At 34.6% G+C, this 15,005-nt stretch overlaps 2 protein-coding genes across 2 annotated transcripts; both read left to right on the plus strand.

Moving 5' to 3' along the window:
* Positions 1 to 505: 505 nt before the first annotated feature.
* Positions 506 to 5,831, plus strand: LOC108204314 (protein EARLY FLOWERING 3). The gene is made up of 5 exons (XM_017373687.2): positions 506 to 1,001; positions 1,137 to 1,474; positions 2,245 to 3,068; positions 4,390 to 4,441; positions 4,552 to 5,831. The coding sequence occupies exons 2-5, from the start codon at positions 1,262 to 1,264 to the stop codon at positions 5,521 to 5,523; spliced, it is 2,061 nt and encodes a 686-aa protein (XP_017229176.1). The 5' UTR covers positions 506 to 1,001; positions 1,137 to 1,261; the 3' UTR covers positions 5,524 to 5,831.
* A 1,828-nt stretch (positions 5,832 to 7,659) lies between these two features.
* LOC108207148 (uncharacterized) lies at positions 7,660 to 13,738 on the plus strand. Its single transcript, XM_017377609.2, has 5 exons — positions 7,660 to 7,854; positions 8,314 to 8,415; positions 8,637 to 8,804; positions 13,041 to 13,195; positions 13,571 to 13,738. Exons 1-4 carry the CDS (start codon positions 7,753 to 7,755, stop codon positions 13,161 to 13,163), a joined length of 495 nt encoding a protein of 164 aa, XP_017233098.1. The 5' UTR covers positions 7,660 to 7,752; the 3' UTR covers positions 13,164 to 13,195; positions 13,571 to 13,738.
* Positions 13,739 to 15,005: the final 1,267 nt, after the last annotated feature.

Consider the following 15,005-nt stretch of genomic DNA (forward strand, 5'->3'; position numbering starts at 1 on the left):
CTTGTTGCTTGATTTAAAATGACTGTTTGAATTCATTTTATTTTAACATATATTTGAAATTTATACTTGATTTTATAATATTATATTAATTACAAAAAAGTGAAACAATACATAAATAATTACAACAAAATACAATACGATCAGTCAATTTCAGGTGTATGATTTATGTCTATCCACTGGTTTACATTTACAATCCTATTATAAAAATACAATCTTATTATATTGTCAAGTTGTCGATCATGGCCTCCAAACTGCACATACATACTTAATATACTAATAAATTACAAAATTATAGACCAATGACCAAGTACTAGATTTAAAATACAGCATACTTTACACCAACTGTTTTCATCAATTTTTATTTGTCATTTTCACTGCACAAATATTCTAATTTATCCACAAGTGTCAATAAAATATTATTTTCGTGACTCTCAGCTGATCCTCCATTAACAAAAAAAAGATTTTGTACATGTCATAACAATATGTGATTTAACTCTCACAAATTAGGACACAACTCATTGTCTAATCTCTACATTAGTGGGTTGTGCAAGAAAAAACCACCTTATTTTTACTGTCACATATACATACACACATATATCTCTCTATTTCTAGGTTCTGCTTGTTGGTTCTATCCGAAAACTGGGTCCACAAACATCGCACTTTATGCCCCTTTCTCCATTTTAGTGGACATTAATACTCCATTTTGTGAAGAATCATTTACTTTCTTTCCTTGCTTTCTTTTCTTATTTGGATTTTGGTGACTAGTGAGCCTAATACTCGTTCTTGTGGTGTGTGTCTGCTATTTTTCTTGGATTTTTTCCACCCAGAAACGAAAAAGATCTGGTTTTGACATCTGGGTTGCTGTTTGTTTTGTGATTTGCTAGCGGGTTTTGCTTTTCTTGGATTGATCTTGCCTAAAGTTTGGTTTTTTCAAGTGGGTTTGTGTTGGATTTCAAGAATTCGATTGGATCGAATTGGATGTCTGTGGTTGTGAAATTGAGGTAATTCTTGTTGTTTTTTATGGTTGTGTATGAAATTATGTGTGTATTGATGTGTGTTTATTGGTTTTGAGGCCTAATTTTGAGTTACTAGATTGTTCATATAAATATAGCTTATTTTAGTTTTTGGATTTGTAGTATCTTGAAGTTTGTTGGTGCCAGTGGTTTGTGATGAAGACCTAGGTTATGGATTCGTGGTGAATTTTTCGATATAGTTGGTTTTCTTGGCTGAGGTTTCTGTTGATTCTGTGTGTAAAGAGAAGATGAAGAGAGGTAAAGATGACGACAAAAGTGTGGAGCCTATGTTCCCTAGGCTTCATGTGAATGATACAGAGAGAGGAGGGCCAAGAGCACCTCCAAGGAACAAGATGGCACTTTATGAGCAGCTCAGTATTCCTTCTCAGAGATTCAATTCCGGGATGTTGCCCAATAACCCTAACAGTAGTAACAGTTTGAACCCTCCTTCATCAAGCCAGGTGAGTTGAATATCTGCATACTTTGGTTTGTTGTTTTACTTAAGGTTTCCCTGACATATGTTCTGCTTTTATTTGGGTTATTGCTGTTATAGGCAATATTTTAAATGACTGTTTTCAAGAAAATCAATAGTTTTTGTTAAATTGGCAATCATAATCTATTGATGTCCCAGACCTTGCAGTTGTTAGTGTTTGCTTTTATCATTTTATGGATGATAAGTTGGCATCTGTATTTCATACGAGGGGGATAAATAATGTCGGAGTCTGCATCATCAGTTACCTTCAGGAATGTTGGTTACGACAATGAACAATTGGACATAGCCGTAGTAGACTGAAACTTAGATCACTGATTGACAGAAACAATTATCACTTCTTTTCTTAGTTGAGTGGGCATTCGGTTCTGATTTTAGGACTGACATCTGATAAAAAAAAAAAAAAAAAAACTACCTAGCTAATTTATTGCCTTCATGTTGGTGAATTAAGCATATTTAAAGCAAACCCCTATTTAGTGCTGGACTAGTTCTAAATTAGTCTTTACTACATCTTTAGGGGTCTTTCGATTGAACGGCACCAGGTCACCTTCGTCATGACAGTAATAAAGTGTTTTAAAGCAACATTTATGTGATTACCCGGCTATTTGTTTAGTGAGAGTAGCTTTCATGTTGTATAGTACTGTATTAATGTATTTGGTTTCTACTATCACATGCCATACGTATTTATTGTTAACCTTTATTATATTCATATTACTGAATCATGAAAAATGTATGATTTAGGGGAGTGGACATGAACGGGCCATGTTGTTTCCTCGTCAGCTACCTTCTTCAGTGCATCGAGTTGAGGAGCTAAATCGAAATTTTGGCCCATCAGTGGAGCAGACAGGGACAAAAAGGAGGCAAGAAGATGATTTTACAGTTCCTATTTTTTCCCAACCCAACATGACTCAGGATCCTTGCGTAAACAATAATGGTATGGATAGAAACAGACCGTCTCCCTTCAGTAATTTTCAGAAAACCTGTGAGAAAGGGTCAAAACAACTCGACACATCAAGGGTTAACCGGAGACAGGAAGATAATAGGGGAAGTGAAGGAAAATCAAATGAGTTGGTAGAGCTTAGGGCGAATTTAAAATATTCTAATCCAAATCAATCATGCAGAGAAAGATCTGAAAGCCCCCCGAAGCAATTCAGTGTCTCTTCAACTTTTAAGCACAGCGATCATCCTACTCACTTGTCAAACAGATTGAACAATGGTCATGATAGTCTACAGCCTGACTATAGAGAGGAGTCCCAGACAATGAAAACTGGATGGGGAGCTGGTGTCTCACTCAATCATTCTAGGGGAATAGGTTACAGGGACTCTTCTATCTATACGGGTGACCTTCAGCATAACAAGCAGAGAAGTCCCAGTATTCCTACTAATGATGCTGAGTCGCGTGAAGATGCTCGTAGATCAGTACATACAGAACCTCTTGACATAGGTGATGATGTATCTGAAAATTCAATGGTTGATTCTATGTCTGGCACAGATTTGTGCCCTGATGATGTCGTAGGTATAATAGGCCAGAAGCACTTTTGGAAAGCAAGACGAGCTATTGTCAAGTAAGTTTTCATATCAATATCTCATGGAAGATGTATCTTACTGGTACATCAGAAGGCTTGATTTTAAGTTTTAAGTCTTGAAAACTTCATTACGAAGTAAAATGCCTGCAATTAGATTTGTAGCTTTTTTGTAGATTTCTATAATTTCAAAGCATCAAAGATGATTAGGATCATTTTTGTCGAACTGTCCATTGCTTGTCCTTTTCTGTCTTAGTAAAAATTGTCATGGTTTTGCCATTTTGCACTGTAATTATGCTAATAGTGTGTGATCAGATGAACTGTATGATGCCATACCGAACTTTATTTTGTTTTTGCATAAATATATCTTATGTTTCGCAATTAAACATCAAGTTGACATCATTTTAATACTGTATATGTGTGGCTATACTAGGGTATTTGTAGCTCCTTGCATTTACAGTCTCTGTTACCATGATTCTTTATTTTGCCTCAAGTACCCTTGTCGGATACTCGACACTCGGACGTGGGTATGGACACTTATTTCAAGCCAAAAACAAGTAGAATTATTAAGATTATAGAGTCTGACACTTGGACACCTATACATGTTGGACAATTCCAGCTGAGTCCGGGTAACAAAGATTGCAGGTCTGTATGTTTATCTTTAAAAACAATAATTGCATCACTAAAAAGAAGGTGCCTAACTTATACTCTTATGAGTTTGTGACAGGGATGTCACGCAACATGAAACAATGTTTTTGTTCAAGTGGTGCTGAGATAGTAGTAGTCCAATTACACTTTAAGGCAGTTTATAAGTGAAAATTGGTTTTCTGTTGTCTATGAATTTAGAATATATAGGCACTCCTTTCAGATGTGTGCTTTTGTGATATGATACACTAGTATGTGTAGAGTGTAGAGCATATGTCAAAAGCTCTCCATTATGCATTTTTTGGAGACTCTTTGTGATGAGGTTTATGTCTTTTAGATTGTTATTTTAATTTGTATATTTCTTTGTTATGAATGGAGGAATACATGCGGTGTCTCAGTATTTTTAAATTTTCTTAAATAAAATTGCTTGTTGGTCAACTACATAGATCTGATACATTCGTTTATCAGATTTGACCTTTGTTCCCATGTTTTTTTTTTGTTGAGTGTATAATCAATCCGGATATTTTCTTATCTATGTAACTGATCTAAGAGCCACTTCGGTGAAACTTTTGTGGTTGCATGTATGCTGCTCTGTAATTTATTAGATTATATGTTTTGCCGTCTTAACCTAGTATTTTATGATTATTAATGCATTATTTGTTTGGCTATAAAATTTGTAAATGTGTTGTTGATTCAATCTTTTCTTTTGCATATATAGTCAGCAAAGGGTATTTGCAGTTCAAGTATTTGAGTTGCACCGATTGATAAAGGTATGGCGTTCTTGAGGTTAAGTGTCTCATATTTGCTTAAACGCGGAATAAAATCTGTTGGACACATACAGTTATTTCGATTTGTACATAAGATCTTCATGTTTTAACAGGTGCAGAAGTTGATTGCAGAATCACCTCATATTTTGCTTGAAGATGCCTTTATAGGAAAACATCTAAAGGGCTCATCTGAAAAGAAGAACACCTCCGACTGTATTGTAAAAACTACTCCCAAGACTATCAGGCACAATGATGTTTCAGAGAAACCAGACAACAGGTTGGAGAGCTCTGCTGAGAATGCTGTTGAGAAGACATCTATCTCACTTTTGGAAAAAGATAGTCAGCCTCTTAACTATGGTTCTTTTTCGGGAAATCCACCTCCAATACCTGCAATGTCAGATACAAACATGAGCCCTTGGGGTTTTAATCAGCCATCTGGCCACCAGTGGTTAATTCCAGTAATGACTCCCACTGAAGGACTCGTGTACAAGCCATATCCAGCACCTGGATTCGTGAATCCAACTTATGGGCCTCAAGGTTCAACTCCAGTGATGGGTAACTATCCGAATTATGGGCTTCCAGCTCCTCAGTATCCATATCAAGGACTTGGGCCTGCCTCTTTTCCTCATCCATCTGGTCATGGCTACTTTCCCCCATTTGGCATGCCCGTAATGCATCCACCCTTCGCTGGCCCTATGGAAAACATGGAACACTTTAACGTGCAAAACCAGGCCTCATGTAATGTGCCAAGTCAAAAGAATGTAGACATTCCAAAAGTTGTGAAGTTAAATCCATCAAAAACCACCGAGGTGCAGCTAAGTACAGCAAGTAGTCCAAGCGAGAGAAAGCAAAAATCAAGGTCAGCTCAAACTGCAGAAAAGACAGCTCACACTGAAGAAAGAAGCAGTGATGCACTCCCTCTTTTCCCCACATCTCCAGTAGTAAATCAGGTAGCAAATGCAGGCACTGACCGTCCAACTCGTGTGATCAAAGTTGTTCCCCACAATGCCAGATCAGCCACTGAATCGGTTGCTCGGATTTTCCAGTCTATACAAGAAGAAAGGAGGCATCATGACGGTGCGTAACGTTTACCTATGGATACCAATGGTTGATAACCATCACTATGGGGGTGTGATACTCCCAACTATTTTGCTGCTTTGTCGTTTTCATTATACTTTGTCGTGTAAGAAGGTTTTGTCAGAGTACTTATGATGCTATATAGATCTATACTTGTAATGTTGTATGTCAACTCTGTTAAGTTATGCATGATACCTGCCCTTATACTATATAGGGAACAGTCTTGTATCTATATGTTAACTCTATTATGGAAAATAGAGATATTTCAGTGTAATAACATTTTGAATGTAAGATAGGAGACACTTTCATGGTGGACTGTGATTCGGCATTTGGGCGAGTAACAGGTAAATGAATTTGATAACTAGTTTTTTGATTCAACAATGCAGGAGATGATATGTAAGCATTCTTGTCGGGAAACTATTGTTTTCTATGCAACTGCTAAAGAACACCTGTTCGAGCTTGAATTGCCATTCCTGCTATCCTATGACGCGATTCAAGTTGTTCAACTGTGGATTCGACCTGTGGGGAAAAATTGCATATTTGTATATTTGTAGAAGAGTGTCCGGCTCGAGTTCGAGTTCGATTAAATAGTTTGGACTTGATTTAAGTTCGAGTTTGATCAAATCATGATTATTAGAGGGGTGTATTGGATTGGGATTTTAAAGCATTTTTTTGCATTTATGAAATCCGAGGGTATTCGATTGGGATTGTTTGAAATCCATTAAAATCTTGAGTTATTCAATTGGGATTTCAAATTATGCTACAAAATCTGGTGGTATTCAATTGTGATTTTAAATTATGCTTTAAAATCCGATGGTATTCAATTGGGATTGTTTAAAATCCACTAAAATATGATAGTATTCAAATGCTGATAGATTTTTTTGCATTTCATAAAATAATGGATTTTGTGGCATTTTTCAGTGTATTTTAAGTTTTTTGAAATCCCATCAAAATCAATGGGATTTTGAAGTATTGTACTTAAATCCTATCAACTCTGCGACATTTTATCAACAATTCGCACAAAATCAAAATCAGACACAATCCATTAAAATCCATAAACTAAAAACAATCCATTAAAATCCTAATCGAACTGAAATTTGACTGGTTCCAATTCGGCTGAAAGTTTTTTTGTTTTTTTTTGACAAATATGGCTTATAGCCTTACAAATGAGTATCTGTTCTAAGATATTCTCGAGATGAGCCAGGGTCGAACCCAAGACCTGGGACGACAGAGGATAAACCCTTAACTACTAGGCTATCCAACCGTGCTCATTCGGCTGAAAGTTAGAATGACATGAATATATTGAAAAAGGATCGAATGTGTATGTTCGACTCGATTTAATATATACAATTTGAGTTAAGTTCAACGGAGACCACATTTTTTCTGGAGACCTGAAGACCACATATGTTCAGCAAGTAAAATATTTCATAAAACCATTGCAAAACGTATAGTTTTACAAATCATGTTCTACGAAATCATTATTTCATTTAAAATCTTGAATATCATATAAGATTTACATGTGGAACATTACAAAATGTTTTGTTCTATGAAATATGTTTAGTTTGCAGAACATTTGTTCAACTTGCAGAACATACATTATCTATTTATTAAATAGAGATGATCTTCAACAATTTTAATGAATACATGATATTTGTAGAACATATTTTACAAAATAATGTATTTTATAGTGTTTTGATTGCAGAACATAAGTGGTCTCCGAGGTCTCCGATGAAACAGCGGTCTCCATAGAACTTTCCTCTATAAAATTTATCTAAATATTTATATAATAATATATATAATATAATATAAACAAGAGCTTGATTAGGCTCGTAATTTTTACGAGTCGAGTAATTTAATATGCGAGCTCCTCTATCCAGTATTCAAACAACTCGATATCGGCTCGATTATTATCAATATCAAATTCAAATATTTTATGAATCGAGTTCGAGTAAGCTCATGAACAACTCTAATCAAAGTTTAACAAGAAAAAAAGACAATCTCGAATTATCCATTTGCAGTCCCAATTAATTATAGTAGTATTTTCTAAAAATTGATATGAAAACCCAGTTATAGACAGCCCAACGCAGGCCTAGTCCAAATTACAAGACGCCTTGTTTCCAAGAGACTATTGATAGAACTAGTCTAGTCAGGCCCAAAATAATAAAATAAAAAAGCGAGAATAGCAGAGAGAGGGAGAGAGAGAGAGAGAGACTGAGCGAGAGAGAGATAGCGTGTAAATGGTGAACTACAGACTAATGATCACAGCTGAGCTGGAGAATCTGACCAAACTGCAGCCTGATGGAGGCTGCGACAATCCCACTTTCAGCTACTACTTTAAGGTCCATCTCATAACTCAAATCTTTTGTACAAGTCACACGATTTCGCTTGTCCTAATTTCAGATTATCTGTTTGTTTCTATACATGTTTTCGGTTAATATATGTTTTATTACATGATTAGCTGAGTTTATCATGTATGTTGGGACATGTACTATGTTAACCACATGTTAGTGTTTGACTATGGCAGTTAATCTTGTCTGTGTTGACTACACTGGCTTAATTTTTTTTTATTTTTTTTTGAAAGAGGGGTTTGTGTTTTTATTTTAGCATCTGATATTGCAAGCCTGTAATTTTGCGTATAATACCAAACATTGTTTGCATTCGTTTAAATCGACGTGATACATTTAGCAAAAAATAATAATAATAATTGACTTGATACAGTTTGATTTTCCGTGTATTTTATGTTCTCACTGTAATTGTCGTATTTGGACGATACTAGACATTTTTGTTGCAATCCTCAGATGAAATGCGGGAACTGTGGAGAGCTGACAAAGAAAGAGACTTATGTTAGTTTGAATGAAGTTGTGCCTATGGGGAAGGGTACCGCTCATCTTGTTCAGAAGGCATTCTCTCTCCCTCTCTCTCTGTATACATATACGTTCTACTTTACATGAATGGATATCACCCGATGAAGTGTTTATTATCTCCTATTAAATGACAAATGGATCTGTAAGTTAGGTTTAGTTTAATTTGTGGATTCTGCTTTTACTTCATTCGTGTGTAACGTGTCAACCTTTTCTGTATTCAGTCTTGCCCTTTCTTAACCTTTGTATCTGGGTTGCAGTGTAAATTTTGTGGGAGGGATGGAAATGTGACTATGATCAGTGGCAAAGGCAGTGCACTGACTCAAGAACTAAGTGAATCAGGTAAATATGCTCCTATGATGCAGTTTGATTGTAGGGGCTATGAGCCTGTGGAGTTCGTGTTCGGCACTGGTTGGGAGGCTGAATCTGTAAGTCTCGTACTATACCATATTTTACCAATGCATGAGGCACAAAGTTTGAGAACTATAGTGGTAGGCTGCTAGAGTGGTAGTTACACATTTGTTTACTTTTAAGTTTTAACCTATATATTCACAAACCTAGAAGTTGCTCATTCTTCTGAATTGGTTTCTGTAAGAAAAATTATATTGGAATCTAGCTCGAGCTCCTGTGAAGCTTGGTTCACTTATCTTAAAACCCTTCTTTGCCCTTAACATGTCACACTCAGAATAAAATATATTTGATATTGATTTTAGAAACGTGAAACATCTGATTGAATGCATGCATATGATAAAAGAATTTGCATTAACTGAACACTATCCAATGTACTTTCAATGTGTTTTCGGGTTTCTTTAGGTTCATATCCCCACCAGGTGAATGTTTTTAATCTGTAAGTCTTGACATATGCGAAGGTTGCACCATTTGATTTCTCCATGCTATTTTTCTGGGCTGCATTGACTTGTAAATGCATGAATATGCTAAACATATGTACTGACAGTTCATTACAAGAATAGGTCTGTAGATATATTTCAAAGATTCAGAACAAATTTTGAGTTTTCCTATACATTTTTTCGACTTGGTGAGCTTGAAAAATGGGTTTACATTAATTTCATTAGCTTCTATTGTGCTGTTGTAGTCTGTTTAGTTTTGTGTCTATTTATTTGTTTTTGAGGTGCAATTCTATTACCTCTCACTTTCCTTCTTGGAGAGGTGGGGACGGACAATTCCCTTCAATTTGTATATTAACCTTTCTAGTTGAGTGAGAAGTCATTTTCAGGACAATTCAATAAATCTCTGGTTTTAAGTAGAGATAAAAGAGTGATTGAAAATTGAAATAAGTACAAGATTGAAAACACTGAAAATCATATAATTGATCTGGTCTGGTTAAGTTGTACTAGTTTCTAGTCAAAACCCAACCATACTGCAATATCTGCTCTTTTTCTTTATATGTGTATGTGTGTGTGTATAATTTACACTTTTGTATTCGTATAAATTGTAAATTATTCTCAACAAATAAATGATTTTGCTAACTCTGTAGTCTGTACTATGTACATATATGTATTAAAGATTGCGAGGAATTTAATATATATATATATATATATATATATATATATATATATATATATATATATATATATATATATATATATATATATATAGAAGAAAGTTCTATGGAGACTGGATTATTTGGAGACTGTAGAGACCTAATCCTGGCCATCCAATCATTAAACATCCAACGGCTGCATATATTTTGTCCTGCATGTTTGTTTTCTCACCCTATCATGTCCTGCACTTCTAAATCGATGAACAACAAGCAGTACTTCTAAATCTTGCATAACATAAAATAATAATTCCATAATATTGATGTTCAATCACCGAAATCCTAACAAATAAAAATAATAATTGCATACAAAACAAAGATGTGGTTGGACACTGCTATGATTGGCACTGAACTCATTGTCATTGTCCTGCAACGAATTGAATTTGTTGCAAGACAAAATAACACTTAGATATATCACAAATATGCGGGACAAATTATTAATATTACATTACTAGAAATGCAGGACAAGAATAGTGTAAATTACAAACATAGTTTTGAATTAAAATTAAAAACAAGAAATGCAGGACAAGAATATTAATAATACATTACTAGAAATGCAGGACAAGAATAGTGTAAATTATTAATATTACAAAACTAGAAATGCAGGACAAGAAATGCAGGACAAAGAATATTTAATCATGTCCATTAATTGTCATATTATTTAACGGTAGATCCTGTAGTCTCTAATGACTCCAAAATTTTTGGTCTCCATTGAGCCCAACTATATATATATATATATATGAGTTAAGTTCCATGTAGTCCACATATTTACTGTAGTACCGTAGACCACGTATGTTCTGCAATTATAAAATGGCATAAAAACATTGCAAAATGTATGAAACTTGTTATTTTGTGAAATAAATTCTATAAATATCATTATTTCATGAAAAATATTGAATATCATTTATGTTTGACAAGTAGAACACATATGTTCTGTAATATGTAAATATGTTCTGCAAACTTAACATGTTTTGCAGAATAATGTGTTTTTTACTATTTAACTTGTAGAATGTTTAGGATTGTTAAAATTTTTAACAAAATAATGATGTTTATAGAACATGATTTGCAAAATAACACATTTTGCAATGTTTTTATGTCATTTTATAGTTGCAGAACATACGTGGTCTACGGTACTACAGTAAATATGTGTACTACATGGAACTTTGTTCATATATATATATATATATATATATATAGAGAGAGAGAGAGAGAGAGAGAGAGAGAGAGAGAGAGAGAGAGTTAAGTTCAATGGAGACCACATTTTTTCTGGAGACTTGGAGACCACATATGTTCTGCAAGTAAAATATTTCATAAAAACATTGCAAAACGTATAATTTTACAAATCATGTTCTCCGAAATCATTATTACATTAAAATCTTGAATATCATATAAGTTTTACATGTAGAACATTACAAAATGTTTTGTTCTATGAAATATGTTTAATTTGCAGAACATTTGTTCAACTTGCAGAACATACATTATCTACTTATTAAACATTGATGATCTTCAACAATTTTAATGAATACATGATATTTGTAGAACATATTTTACAAAATAATGTATTTTACAGTGTTTTTATTGCAAAACATACGTGGTCTCCGAGGTCTCCGATAAAATAGCGGTCTCCATAGAACTTTCCTCTATATATATATATATATTTGTCTTCATTTATTTCTAAATTATAACTTGTGGGTAATCGAAATAATACTTACATGGGGAGATATGTCTAGTTATAGATAATTCTTTACTAAATCATAAGTATTTTAAATGGTTATAATAATGATAATGAAAAGTTGAAATCGAACCGTTACTTATGGTGTGTTTCCAGTTTCGACCCAAAACCAAATCGAACTATTCTATGTTCACCCCTACTTCTCTATATCACTGTTTTGTTGTGGGTGGGAGATTGGAGGAGTGAACCTTCTTGGGGGTGATTGAAATAAGTTGTTATCATCAGGGCTGAAGTACATAGAGGAAAGTGAGGACACTTGTCGGGTTTTCATTATTGTATATATTGTTAGCATATTATTGTCTACATGTGGAATTCAAATGTTGAAGATTAGTTTTAAGTTTTGCCAGAGTACAAGTTCTGCTTGTGCTTAATGTATTGTCTACAAATATTGTGGAGAAATATAAAGTTTTGCCTAAGATCTTAGTTCTGCATCAGCTTGGGTGCTTCTGAAAAAAAAAAATTGATTTAAAGTTGAGCTTTAAGTTTTGTCTAAGTGGTAGTTGGTATAAATGTAGTATACTAGTATGGCTTCTGTCTCTTGGCTACTACTTTATCTAGACACCACTATGTGAAAATTTAAGTTTGGTTTTGTATTGTAAGCTTTGTTAGCTTGGAAATTCAAATTGAAGATTAGGTTTTACAGTTTTATCCAGGTGTTGTATGGGTTATATGGTGGTACTTGAACGTTGAGTTTAAGTTTTGTGTTATCTAAGTTGCATTCATATGGGGTCATATGAAGTCCACGTGATCTGTGTTAAGTGACCAATTCTCCTAAAACCTCAAGGTGTTGGGAGGAGGGCTTATCAGGATCATATTGTATTCTAACATTCCTCCTCACTCGAAAGCCCCTTTTGGGTCGAGATAATCATTCTTCTTGGTATAACATTTTCTTTTTATTCTCTCAATAAAAAACCAACAATCTGATTCTCTAAATTTATTTTTGGTAGTAAATTTAGCTATAGATAGGTGATATGAGTGTCCTTGTCAATATTATATGGGTCATTACTTATTTAGCCAGAAAAAAAGTGTCATTACAAGTGTTGGTCTTTAGACTAAAGTGGATGGATACTAGGATGATCTCATGCTAATGATTGTATCGGACTAGGTGCTCGCATCCATTGAATCTTGAACTTTCTACCTCCTGTTACCAAGAAAAGAGGGGCATCCACTAGACTGCAATTTTATTATTATTGGGCTCCAGTAATGTATTATCATTTAAAATGTCTTTCCTAGTGGATGCAAGTAATATGCAGATGAATTTAGGATTGTTTTCCTGATATTCTGTTCATTTCGAAGGATATATTTGTGTGGACCTCGATATATTCCAGTCAGTTGATCTGTTATCTAAGCTTGTGCACTTTTATATTTGTGCAGATTGCAGGGACCAAATTCAAGGACATTGACTTGTCTGAAGGAGAATTTTCTGAATATGATGAGAAGGGTGAATGCCCAGTTATGATATCCAACCTCCGTGCTACTTTTGATGTGGTGAAGTAGATAATGTCATTTGCGTATTTTAGGTCCCGCAGGTATATGATAATTGAAACCATCACTTATCGTTATTGATTGACATGATTCATCTGAAGACTTGATTGGTAATAAGTGAAACTATGTGGACATGGATTAGCAACACAGCTCATTCTTCTGTCAAATGTGAATATTTGTTATGGAACGTTTTGGTTATTTTATGTATTTAGTTTGCCATGGGAGGACCCAGAAGGATGGGACTGATATGGTGATCAGTGTAGATACTTGTTTAGAGTAAATAGAATAAAGTGGACCTATACATTAGGAGCAGTTTATCGAGTCATGAACTCATGGAAGGGAGAAGAAAAATACTATTTGTGTCCTCTCTGTTTCTCAGATCATCAAAGCACCTTATTTCCTTTATACTGTTTGTGCAGATGAGGGATAAAAGTGGATATTAAACAATACGACAAGATGCGGGTGGTGTGTGTTGCCTTGCTCTAGGTTCAAGATTTCCATGAATTCCAATAACCTTGTATATGTTGTTCATTTCAGAGTGTTGATAAGAACTATTATGCAATCTAATGCTTTCAATTTCAGATGCACACCATTTCCATGCTTTGATTTGTCTGTTATGCCAAACTTCAATATGCTACTTTCTGTACTATTCCATTTAATTTCAATCGTATGAGAAGCCATATCATATATCTGAATTTCGTTTACATACTGAATTGTAGAAGAGAGTTGGTAAATGTGTTGATATGCAGTGTTTCATTTGGTGTGAAAACCAAACTCTACTACTAGAGAATAAAGAGGCTCCGTCTGTTTTCTGGCCACCCAAAACATTCAGTTCACAAATATGGCCACCTAAATTTAAATTTCATTTTCTTGGTCACCCTAAATAACAAACACGACGAACATACTTAGTTGATAATCAGAAGTATATTTTTTATCTGTTCGACCCTATCTGGGACGAACACCCAATACATATATGTGCGACACTGATAAAAATATACGTTTGATTATCAGATAAGTGTATTCGTCCTGTTTGATATTTAAGATGGTAAAAAAAAAAAAATGAAACCCAGATTTAGATGGTCATGAAATGAACGTTTTGGGTGGTCAAAAAACTACTCACTTCTTTTGTTGTGCAAGTTCAAACTCCTTTTTGAGTGAAGCAAGAACCAGTCCTGGACTGAACTTGTAAAGCTTGGCAAGCTAAATATAGATCTGTCTGCTGCTGCTCTGTTGCAGTTTGGACCGTGAAATTTGACCATGGTACATTTCTCTAAACTCACACACAAGTACCGGGCACACTTCTCTATGGACCAACTGTCACCATCTCTAGTTTCACTTGACATGTGTTTTGTACTTTGTTTGCATCCGCATACATTTAATATTTTGAAGATTTTTCGGTCCAGTTCAGACAAAATTTTCGATTTCAGAATTTTCGCGTATTTTTAGAACCCCGCACTGTATAGATATATATATATATATATATATATATACACACGGCATACACCGGGTGAAAGCCCTATCCGACAAATTTTAAAGCAAGGGTGATCAAATTAACCACGGCCCAAAAACTTGTCCTATATGACCAACTGAACACGCATGTAAGAGATGCGAGTAGTTGACTGTGCATACATCATAGCAGTTTTAATGCGAGAACACCACATCCGCATATTCAACATGCGTATACATCTTTCCCGCACATAAATCTATCCCAGTATATGCATATGATGAATGCGAATTCAACTTATACGCATGCGGCAAATGCGAGTACTATACTGGCCTTCATCGTAACATGGTTACGGCAGAGATATGGATTACTCTTAATAGTCGAGGGGCTCCTTCAAAATGTTCTTGAAG

This window comes from Daucus carota, chromosome 1, assembly GCF_001625215.2.
Source record: "Daucus carota subsp. sativus chromosome 1, DH1 v3.0, whole genome shotgun sequence".
Taxonomy (NCBI): Eukaryota; Viridiplantae; Streptophyta; class Magnoliopsida; order Apiales; family Apiaceae; genus Daucus; species Daucus carota.